Source organism: Monopterus albus, unplaced genomic scaffold (genome assembly GCF_001952655.1).
Source record: "Monopterus albus unplaced genomic scaffold, M_albus_1.0 scaffold134.1, whole genome shotgun sequence".
In the NCBI taxonomy this organism is placed as follows: domain Eukaryota; kingdom Metazoa; phylum Chordata; class Actinopteri; order Synbranchiformes; family Synbranchidae; genus Monopterus; species Monopterus albus.
Window position 1 is genome coordinate 521,030 of NW_018128014.1, and position 11,889 is coordinate 532,918.

Genomic DNA, 11,889 nt, shown 5'->3' on the forward strand with positions numbered 1-11,889 from the left:
CACCAATGACTACCCTTCAGGAGACCCCTCTGTAAAAATTCTGAATTTTGCAGATGACACAAAAGCCAACGGCCTCATCCAAGACAGTGACAAGTCAGCTTACAGACAGGAGGTTAAACAGCTGTGGTGTGGTCATAACAACCTGTAGCTGAACACATGGAAGACAGTTTCAGGAAGAGCCTCCCCCACCTTACCCCCCCCTCACCATACTTGGCAGCCCTGTATCAGCAGTAAAGTCCTACAAGTTCCTGGGCTCCACTATCTCCCAGGACCTGAAGTGGACGTCCAACATCAGGACCATCACCAAGAAGGCACAGCAGAGGATGTACTTCCTGCGCCAGCTCAGGAAGTTCAACCTGCCCCAGGAGCTGCTGATACAGTTCTACAGAGGAATCATCGAGTCTGTTCTCTGCATCTTCATCACTGTCTGGTTTGGCTCAGCAACCAAACAGGAACAGACTCCAACGGACAGTAAGGACTGTAGAAAAAAATCATCAGTGCCAGCCTGCCCTTCATGGAGTTTTAAGTTTTTGTCTTTATTTTTTTTAACTTTTATTCTGTTTTTATATCGTTGTGCACATAAGGGATCATTGGGCTGGAGTCAGATCCCTTGTATTTTTTATAATACTTGGCAATAAAGTTTATGCTTATGCTTAAAAAAATCCTTCTCATAAGACATATCATCAAGACTATACCATTTAATGCATCCCTATAAAAATATGATAATATAATGCCATATATTTTATAATATATATTTGAATACTTAACAGTCATGGTGTGGCCGTTTACACAACAGCTGAGCTACCTGCTAAGCTGCCCAAACCTACAGTACTTGTCTGAAACTGACATGAGACAGTCCTCAAGTATTGCCACTGCTGGTATTCTATGAACTGCAAAAACAAACTCATTTTCATCACAAGTGGTGAAGGGTGTTTCTTTTCCCACAAAACCATCTTTAACCAATGTACAGACACATCAGGTGCCAGCAGCTACAACTATTCTGTACCAGCAGCCTGAATACTGATGTCAAACCCGTTGGCATTCTTCATTCAGTCAGATCTGAACATAGAACATTTTCAAATAAGTAAGTTAATGGTGAAGGTCGCGTTATTGGTCTGGTAATTCAACTGACTTTACACTGAAATGCTGTGACTAAAGTTTGTTCTATAAATCTTTTATTGTTAAGCAATGACATTTTTCTATTTATTTTAAAAAAGTATTTAAGTAAAATTTATTGGTGTTGATTTTTGTAATATGTTAAGTAACATTGTAACATTTTATTTACATTAATGAATTTTGTTTAAAATAACAATTTTGTGTGAGTACAGTTGTTAATTTCACACATCTTTGTGACATAGTAAATGTGTTAATATGGCAAAAGTAAATAAAATAAGCACATCTTGTCCCAAAACTCAATAATTTACTGTATGTGCAAGAACTGAACTCGTGTTAATTTTAACACGTCTGTCCTACGAGTATTTATTAACGTAACAACAGCCAGGAATTCTTTTTTTTTTATTTTTTCCAACATATAAGAATATCATATGTATCACATGTATTACTACCTATGCTGAGTAAATTTAGAGTTGCATTGCTGGCTATGAAATCAACAGTTGCCAGCCCAGTAGTTCACCTGACACTGCTTGTTAATACACTTCAGTGTGTAAAATTGTTCAGCCCTATACTATCACACATAGGCCTCACAAACCAAAGACATATTGTTGATTATCGGAACTGCAATTTAAAGGCTACCTTGTAAAGGTTTAAACTGGGCATTAGTTGATTTGTTAAGCATTATATAATTCATTATGACAGCCAGGAAAGAGGTAGTTATTATGTGTAAATGGAGCTGTCACAGATTATTACTTAAAGAAAAAGTGACACACTGAAAATTGGGATAACTATTCACGCTTCATCACCTTCTGTGTCAACCGAGAAGCCCAAAGAAGACAAGGCTACAGTATTAGCCCAGCAACCATGTGTTGTGTTTCTCTCATTAAAAACCCTTAACAGCATCTTCTACCAGTAATTTGCAAGTCATATGACATATCTACAATATTAAGCATGAATCTTTCTTTAAAATAATACATGCTAATATATTGGATAGTTTCTACAATTTCTGTTATTTGTTGTTAATGATGATAAATTTGTGTGGGTGGGTGGGGGTTTCTGTGTGTGTGTACTTACCTGATGTTACACATGTGGTTATAGTTAAGGTTAGGTTAGGGTAGGTCTCCAGGTAATGAACGTAAGACAGTGTCCCCACAAGGAATAAAAGCAAACGTGTATGTGTTTTATACCAAAGAATTAAAGACATTTTTGGGAAGGTGAGGATATTTTTGGATGGTCCCCACTCAAAGGACAGTTTGAAGGTTAACACTTAGGTTTAGGGTTCAGGGTAAAATCAGATTTAGGTTAGGGTTGATGGAAGGGTTACAGTAGCTGTGATGGCTATGATTAGGTCAAGGGGCTAGGGAATGTATTATGCCAAAGAGTGATGAGTGTCCTCACAAAAATAGCTATATAGGTGACTGCAGAATGAGTTCAGTCCTGAAATATCATTCACCAAAACCAAAGTGGGAATAAACTATTGCATACATATCTGACCAGGAAGATGAGCAGATTGGAGAGCAGCATGTCAGTCAGAAATGGGCTCTCAGGATAGTTATAGATGGGATATGAGCTCACAAGATGAAGTGTTTTTGAAGCTTTCTTAAGGGATGTAAGGATTCAGAGATGAAGTGATGAGAAAGGTGAACTTTACATATGTTAGAGATGCATCTGGTACAAACATTTAATCACATCTAGTAACAGTCTAGTTGTGTTGTAAATGGGGATGTTATCATGCTGAGGGAGCTATTCACTAAATATGTAACTCACACATTTTCTCAACCCTAATGTGCTCTTTCAGTATTTCCTATAAGTACCCCTGAACCATTGGTGCTGCTTACCCCACCACGGTGCCTCACAGCCAATCGCACGCAGCAGGGTGTCCTGCTCACCTGGATGCCTCCTGCCAATCACACAGCACCTATCCAGCATTATGTCATGGAAAAAAGGTCTTGGAGGACAGCATACATGCTGGTGAAACAGAGTTGCTTGCCCGAGACCTCATCCAGGTAAGAAACAGGACACGGGCTGTAAACTTCACAGACAGTATTAAAGAAGACCTTCTCTACTGTATGTACATCTGCAAGTCCCAGGCAGAAGAGGCTAAAAAAATATCAGGGACATAGTAGTGGACTTTAAGTTTGCACAGAGGTTCTCATTTACAGCTTATAAGAAAATGTTGCTGTTTTGCAAGATATACTAGAGAGCACAAACCTCCGTCAAGGCAGCTCACTGTCCCCATAATGCCATTACACCTAAAACCAATATTGCCATGATAGTTTGACTGTTATAATATGATTACTGACCATGAAAACTTGGCCCTGGCATTTGGAATCACATAGATAACATTACTAGATTGAAAGTTATGCAAGAAAAAAAAAAATGTTTCACCCAGGCTCTAGCTCAGTAACTTTTTAAGATACGTCAAACTGAATCATTAGAGTTTGAATTTGATCTTAGTTGCAAGTCTGTAGCATTATTTGTTTTGTCACAGTAGGGAATTTTCTGTGAGCCATATAAATCTGAACATTCTTAATCAGCACATCCAGAAAATTACTTGAATCCTGATCAGACTTTGGTGTGTGGTAGGTCTTATGTGGATGCTATTGTGCAATTTTATTTATAATTTTTACCATTATAGGCATTGTGTATGGAGTGACATTGGTGGAGAAATCTTTAAAATATACTTGGGTTCAGATGATGATCCAGATCAGCACCAAAATCCAAAGGACATTTTTATGGGCCATACCCTACCTCAGCAAAAAATTTAATCAAAACTCATTAATTATTTTTTGAGTTATGCTGTGAACCAACCAACAAACTAACAAACCAAAAAACAACAGTAAAAACATTAAGTGCTGGTAAAATGTTATTACTTCTACCTTGATAATAACTTGGTTTGCCCAGGTGCTACATTTTTTAAATAGAAAAGATGCTAATTTCTCTGTTTACTTTCATTTTGATTCAGAGTTAAGTGTTTGAAATTACCTATGTGAAGTTCTAATAATTTTGGAAAGCTTTATGATGTTGTCCAAATGAATAATACCTAGGATGAATAATAACAGGATTTCCCTTTAAAAGTGAATGGAGATGAAAGGTGGGTGCCAGTAGGCCAAACATATTTTTCTCTAACATGTTAAAGACATTCATGCTGCATCATCAAGTTGAAAACTCACCAAAACAACTTCTGAACAAAAGTTCAGCATTCCATCGTCTCACCTTATCTAGTCATTATCTGGGTGTTCAACAATCATGTTTATGCAACTAAATTTAGTGTTTATCTTATTAATCATTTCTACCTGTATTGATTCATAAGAGGGAAATGAGCCATATGATGCTGAAGGTGTAAGAACAAGAAAAAAGAAAGAAAATGGCAGTAAGCCAGTTCTCTGTTTCACAGTGCAGAAAAACATATTTAATACCTTATTCTCCAGTTCTCAACTGAATGAGCATATTAAAAAGTTAAAAATAAATCTGGCATAAAAATGATTTGTCAGTTTTGAGTGTTTAACACTATGTAATGACTGACATCAGTTATGTCACAGCTTAACAAGTCTGACCTCTGTTTTAGCTGACTTGGTCACTGAGGAGCCTTTTTTTGGTTGATATGTCCGATGTATTTGCCAGTATGGAAACACCAAAGCTGTCTTCAGACTGCAGGCATACATCCAAGTTTTGCTGTTAATGCTTTAATTTACATACAGTATGTCCAGATCAAGTTCTGCATATGTATGATAATGTGCTGCCTTATTAACCCTGGTTGTTATAGTTACAGCGCAGGCTTGCACATGCTGGCTGGACTCACTTTCTGCCCATTTCTCTTTTTTAGTCTTGATCATACTTTGTATCTACCATTCAGGACATAGAGAAGTTTATATCTCTACAGGTTTGCAAGTCAAGTACTGAACCCTCAAACAGTGAAAACAGCAGCTGAAGCATCCATCCATTTTCCTCCGCTTATCCGGGACCGGGTCGCGGGTCGCAGCTGAAGCATATAATTCAATATACTGTAATACACTGTATCAGTATAAATTATGAATGCATTTTTAGAGGACAGTACATTTCCTAAAGCCATTTTCACTGCAGCAAAGGAAAATCAATATATCTTTACTGATTAGAGTTCCGACACAATGCTTCTTTTTCAGCATTTCACATCCTGCCCATGTCTGCTAATTCTCCTGCCTTGACATGTTTGAGCTTCTTTCTTTAATTTAACCACCACTTTGAGCTCTGTGCACATGCTTTTATCTTTCCCTTCACTGCACAGCAAACACCCACACACACTTCTCCATAACTTATAGAACTTTCCTGTGGCAAATTTCTTACTGCAGGTCACCTGAACAAGAAGGACCCTCTGCTTAGCTACCAGCACTTGTGAATTTGTGCAAAAGTGGGTGTTTGAAATTATGCCTGCTATTACACACTTCTCCACATTCAGATGTTCAGTTTTTCTGACAGTGTAGGAAACACGCTGTCTACAGATTATGTTTTAGAAGATGTTTTACAGCCAAGTAGGAATGCAAGTGTATTTTCATTTGTATATTTGGAGTCTTCAGACCCAACCAACACTGATTCAAGTGACATCATTTGAATATATCAGTCAGACTCATTGTATGGACACCGTGACAGCTCCTAGAGCAGCACAATGAGAGGAGCCAACTGCTATAGCTGCTCCTCTGCCGCTCCAGAAAGCTGTGTTGTCCATTATCACCTTCAGTTTATTCGGTATAGCCCTCTCCACCACAGTCTTTAATGGGTCCAGTCTCCCACAAAGCATCGAGTTTTAACCAGCTTACCCAGTCGCTTGGTGTTTTTGTCCTTCAAACTGCCTCCCCAGGACATTACTGCATAAAAGAGTGCACTGCCCACCATGATGTGATAAAAAATGCTCAGCATCTCAGCACATGTATCAAAGGACTTCAATGTCCCCAGGAAGAACAGGCGACTTTGCCCCTTCCTATAAAGGGCATCAGTATTAGGGGACCAGTCCAACTTATCATCCATAAGGACCCCAAATACTTTGCGCACCACCTCAATGTCCTCTCCCTGTATGGAGACTGGTTGATGGGGCGCTCGTTCTTCTGAAATCCACCACCATCTCCTTGGTTTTAGCAGTGTTCAAATGGAGACAACACTTATTTCACCAGTCCCTAAAGGCCTCGTTTAGGTCCCTGTACTCTTGTTCTTGACCACTCCTGATACACGTCACAAAGACTTTATCATCAGAATGCTTCTGTACGTGACAGGACTCTGTGTAGAGTGTGAACAGGAAAGGTGCCAAAACGGTCCCCTGTGGAGCCCCCATGCTGCTCCTGACCATCCCATAGACACAGCTCCCAAGCCTGACATACTGAGGTCGCTCTGTCTGGTAGTCAGTTATCCAGGAATTCAAGGAGCAATCTACCCCCATCCCCTTCAACTTGTCTCTCAGTATGTGGGGCTGAATGGTATTAAATGCACTTGAAAAGTAAAAAAAAATTCTGACATAACATCTCGGCTCCTCCAAATACTGCAGGTGTAGGCCCAGTGCAGCATATAGAGAACTGCATCCTCCATTCCAATGTGCTCCTGATATGCAATCACCTCAGTGACTACTGACATCAGAAAACAGAGTCCTAAACGCCCAAGTGTCTTCATAATATGTGATGCTAAGGCCACCGGCTGCCCCACTTTAGGCACCAGTACAAGACAAGATGTTTTCCATTGCACTGGGACTCTGCCTGTTCGAAGACTCGTGTTAAAAATTCACTAGAATGGTTCTGCTAACTGGATTATGAAGACATAACTGAGAAACAAAACAAAACAAAAGAAGAAAAAACTTTCTGTTAGACTTTTCTGCCTAATAAATGTCCAGATCTTTCCAATTGTAACTCTTAGTAATGGGGTTTTTGAAGGCTAATACTTGGTTTTAGGGAACAGGTTAGAATTAGGTTTAGGTTAGGCCTAAGTTAAGGGTTGGGGGTAGGCATTTATTTGTGATGGTTAGAGGCTAGGGAATGTATAGGCAATGCATGTGTGTGTGTAAGTATTGGCAGTGTGCCCTTTAATAAAAAATCAGGAACACAACAAATATAGTTTACTGTAGACAATAGATTTTTTGTGCATTTCATGTAGGATTGATCCTTTTTTATACACAGATTTTTTTAAGTCTCATAAGTGGTGCTAAAACTCCATGTAACTGTCAGTGACACACAGAATGTTACAGCCTGACTGAACCTTTATGACACCAGACAAGACGGTTTACCTTCTGAATGCTGATCTCTCTGTTCTCCTTCTCCTAGGAGGCATGGTATGAGTTTCGCATCATGGCTGTCATGGATGACATGATCAGTGAGCCTAGTAATGTAGTAGGAGTGTCCAGCACAGGTACAGTAAGCCATTTCATCACACAGTGCATATGCAATGCAGTAATTTCACGTGTGGTCATCTTTACATACTGTAAATTTGAGAATAAAAGTCCTGCTAGCTAATATGTATACAAGCCCTACATTATTCAGTGTATATTTATGTAAAATGAAGCAGAGTCTGAATAAATAAAGCACATACCTTTGGGTTGAAACCATGCACACTGCTTTGAATTCAGATATTTTCTTGTTAATGCTGGGATTCAACCCAATACCCTCTGGCTACAACCTGCATGTCTAACCACAGGCTATCTTTAACATTTCTGAGCTGAGGAGCGGTGATTAATGTATTGCACACACAGCAACTTGAACTTTCCATTTTCCTCACTCAGCACTATTAAATTTAAGCTCGCTATATACTCCTTTGTAGCATACTGAAAAGTATGACATCATCATTCTGCCTGTCTCCCAGGGATTGTATTGGGCTGCTTTGTGCTAAAAACGATTCATTAAAGCTGGTCTTTTTTGGTCATCTGTTTTCAATCTGAAATTAAACCTTTCAAAATGTGATGCCGCTCCCCCGCAGAGGTCACCGAGTGCACATTTAGTAAGAGCAGTGGTTGTAGCATTAATAGACATTTGCTGAGGAACCATCAGCTCTCTGGAAATACTCTGCTGCCCCCCACAGGTAATGCTGGAGAGCTGTGCTTCTGTATGTGGTGATGAAAGACTCCTTCTCATTTCTGTGATGTTTATATTAGTTTGACTACCTTCATTATGTGTATTGCTAATAAATATAAAGCTGAATATATGATGTAGATACACCCCGTTCTTTCAAATATGATCAAGCTGTTCTTTGACCAATCACTCTAGTTATTTCAGGTTCTCATATTGCTGGTAGTACAGGAAAATATTTAGCATTTTGCTGTATCATGCTTGCCTGCAGCACATATACTACTATGGCCTACAGAAATGCAAATTTTGCAGACACTAGAACTACTAAAGGTCAGCATATTTGAATCTCAGTGGATACAGTGGGAATTTGCTTCCACAAAGGCTCATCTGCAGCAACATACAAATGATTGGGTTAGGCTTTTTTTTTTGGTTTCCAAGTATGGCAAAAAACAAGACGAATGAGGAAAGAGCAACTGAATTTACACAGTATGCATACTCCCAAGAAATCATCAGAAAATCCTGATTGAGTTTATGAAGTCACATCACTAAAGAGAAGCCTAATCAGAACAGTTTTCCTCCAGGGAACAATGTGCTTGTTTTCTGCATGGTAATCTCATGGTAAATATCACCATCTATTTCAGAGCCAGAAAATGAATGTAGATATTAGCATTAATTTTGAGGAGTTTACAAATGTTTACATTTGTTTCTTTACATGCTTGCTATATTTAATTTACTATTTATGCTTTTTAACTACATAAATCATTCATATCCTTGACCTCTGGGAAGGCCACCCCTGGGCCTAAGTGTCCAACTGCAAATTGTCATGCCCCCCTTTTTTTCGCACCATTTTCTTTCCATTCCGATAATCAATATTTTGCTGCAACCACCTTGTAAGTTCCTGATTATTCCCTCCTCATCTCACAGACATCTTCCCTCCTCCAGAGATGGTGGAGGAGCGTGGACTGGCACGGCCTGTAGTGGCTGGCATTGTGGCCACTATCTGTTTCCTGGCAGCAGCTGTCCTGTTCAGTACAATGGCTGCCTGCTTTGTCAACAAGCAGCGCCGGCGGAAGCTCAAGAGAAAAAGAGGTGAAGGGGAATTCCTGTTCATTATTAGCTATCTCCAAAACTGCTAAACCTTTTGTCAGGAAGCCTTTAATGTATCATAAAAAACTAAGATGAAAAGTTTCTTTCATGTTGTAGTATTTGGTACTTCAGGCATTTCCTAGTGTCTTGTTCACTATATTAGGTTTGAACACATTAATTAAAAAACCTAACTATGACACATTCACCATATTACCTAACTTGTACTTAACTGATTCATGTACCTCATGCTTTTTTCTGAGCAATTTCCTCTTAGGTTCTGAGGCAATTGCATTCTCAAACAGCAAGGGTCGGTTAAACAGTTTGACTTACAATATACTGTTAGCTAAAAGTGGCTTATTGACACTTCATATAGCATAATCTCCTTTATTTTCATAGTCCAGAACTGAATGATAGACAACTTTGCAGTGATAATAATACTGTAATTACAACTATAATATACAGTATACTAATGACTAAGGGTGTAACAATACAGGCACCTCACAGTTTGGTTCTTTATACAATTACAGAACTTATCAAGTCAAAGGTCAAGTGTTTATTTGTCATATGCACAGTTAGGAAACGTGTTTCCCTGTACAATGAAATTCTTACTTTGCTGTCCACATGAATGCCACAAAATACAAATGAAATATAAAGTAGATAAATAAGTAACACAAAATCTAAGGCACTTTAAGCAGCAAATGCAGAGATATAATAAAAATATATAAGAATATAATAGAGAGTGTTTCCTGCCATGGGAGCAGCATGTGCAGTAGTTAACAGTGAATGTGCAATTATGCATGTGCAAACTGAGAATGTAAACAGTACATGACGTATTTCCTGGTAATAAACTCCTCAGCTGTTTAGGAGTCTGATGGGAGAGGGAAAGAAAGAGTTTTTCAGTCTAGAGGTCTTGCATTTCACACTTCTGAGCCTCCAACTGGAGGGTAGAGCTATAAAACAGTCCCTGCTGGGGGTGGGTGGGTTCCTTGAGGAAGGAGGCAGCTTTCCTATGCATCCTGCGGTGGTAAATACTCTGCAGAGAGGGCAGTGGAGTCCTGGTGATCTTCTCCGTGGGCCTTCTTGACCAGCTGTGTGGTGTTAAGTGTCCAAGTGAGGTCCTCACTGATGTGGACACCCAGGTATTTGAAGCTGTTCACCCTCTCTACTTCGAGCCCCTGGATGAACAGTGGCTGATGAGATCTCCTCTCCTTCCTCATGTCCACTATCATCTCCTTCATTTTGTTCGTGTTGAGGCTGAGATTATTGTCCTTCCAGGGTGTCTGGTCTGCTCTGGATGTGGGCCAGTATCACTCTCTCAAAACACTTCATAATGATTGGAGTGAGTGGCACCGGCCTGTAGTTGTTCAGGCAGGTGACTGGGCTCTTCTTGGGAAGGGGGATGATGGTTGTGGTCTTAAAGCAGGAGGGAACGATTCTCTGGCTGAGGGAGAGGTTGAAGATGGTGGTGAGAACATCAGCCAGTTCGTTGGCACATGCTCTCAGAGCCCACCCAGGGATGTTGTCTGGTCCTGCTGCCTTGCGACACAGCTCAATTCTCTTGGTTCAGTACTCTCATGATATCAGTGAGAATAAAAATTTGTGTCAGTTATTTATTTCTTCTTAGGTATGTAATATCACATAACTGTTCTCAAACATTTTGTTTTGTATTCAAATGTTTTCCTTATTTTCTAGGTTAGAGTGTAATTAGATTATAGTGTGGCTAATGCTAACGGTAGTGAACATCAGGGTCAATAACGGGTCGGTTAAGAAAACGGATCTGGCCTATTGCCACATAAATAAATCACAAGGGAGTCCTGACCTGATCCTGCATACCATTTTCACGATGCATATTGTCATGTTTGTTACACCTCTACTAATAACTGGTCGTTTGCTTTAATAATGGTCTTTTTTCATCCTCCAGACCCCCCTCTTTCCATAACCCACTGCAGAAAAAGTATGGAAACTCCGTAAGTAACCAAGTAACCCCTACTGCACACAACACACTCCACAGGTCACTGTTACTTTTGCCAAGAGTAGCACTGCACAGGACTCTACATCGAAACTATATTGATTGTGTTTTCAATCCTGAATATGCTGAATATGTTTCAGAACAGATTGGGATTGAACCTATTGACTGGTAGTCAGGAAGGGCTGAGAGCTTGTTTAGATTTCTGTGGCTTTGATCAGGAATTGCTTCGAGGCTAGAAAAAGTGGAAGGGTATCTGTTCCCTTTCGATATGATTTTCAGATAATACATAAAAAAAGCCTTTATAAGGTAGTTTTCATTGCATAAAGAACATACAGTATTGCACAGTTCTAGCTATTGAATGCTTTGTGGCCTCGGTTCAGAATTTATGTATGTATTGTTACAAACTCATGTCACTTTTGAGCTATTTCACCCCATGTCATTCTTTTTTTTCCAAGATGTACCTCTTAGTACCTCACAAAATGAAATCTAATGCAAGATATACAGCTGCTAAATAATTCTGTTTTGCTCATAGGTTTGCCACCTTGCCATTAGAATATCTCAGGGCTAAGAGCCTTGTTTCCCCCTTACAGTACATGACAACTGTTTATGGATTGAGACAATGGCATTACCTGTTTAAAGATGGAAATGAAACTGGAAACTTTGCGAGTAGAATATCCTCTAAATTTGAAACACTTTCAGAACACA

General features: G+C 39.4%; 1 protein-coding gene across 1 annotated transcript in view; it reads left to right on the plus strand.

Annotated features, from left to right (window-relative positions):
- LOC109967660 (protein turtle homolog B-like) overlaps nucleotides 1–11,889 on the plus strand; it is a 169,072-nt gene that overhangs the window by 127,576 nt on the left and 29,607 nt on the right. The window contains 5 exon segments of the mRNA XM_020613396.1: nucleotides 2,912–3,052; nucleotides 3,055–3,119; nucleotides 7,392–7,476; nucleotides 9,054–9,218; nucleotides 11,137–11,182. Coding sequence (XP_020469052.1) covers nucleotides 2,912–3,052; nucleotides 3,055–3,119; nucleotides 7,392–7,476; nucleotides 9,054–9,218; nucleotides 11,137–11,182 — 502 coding nt within the window.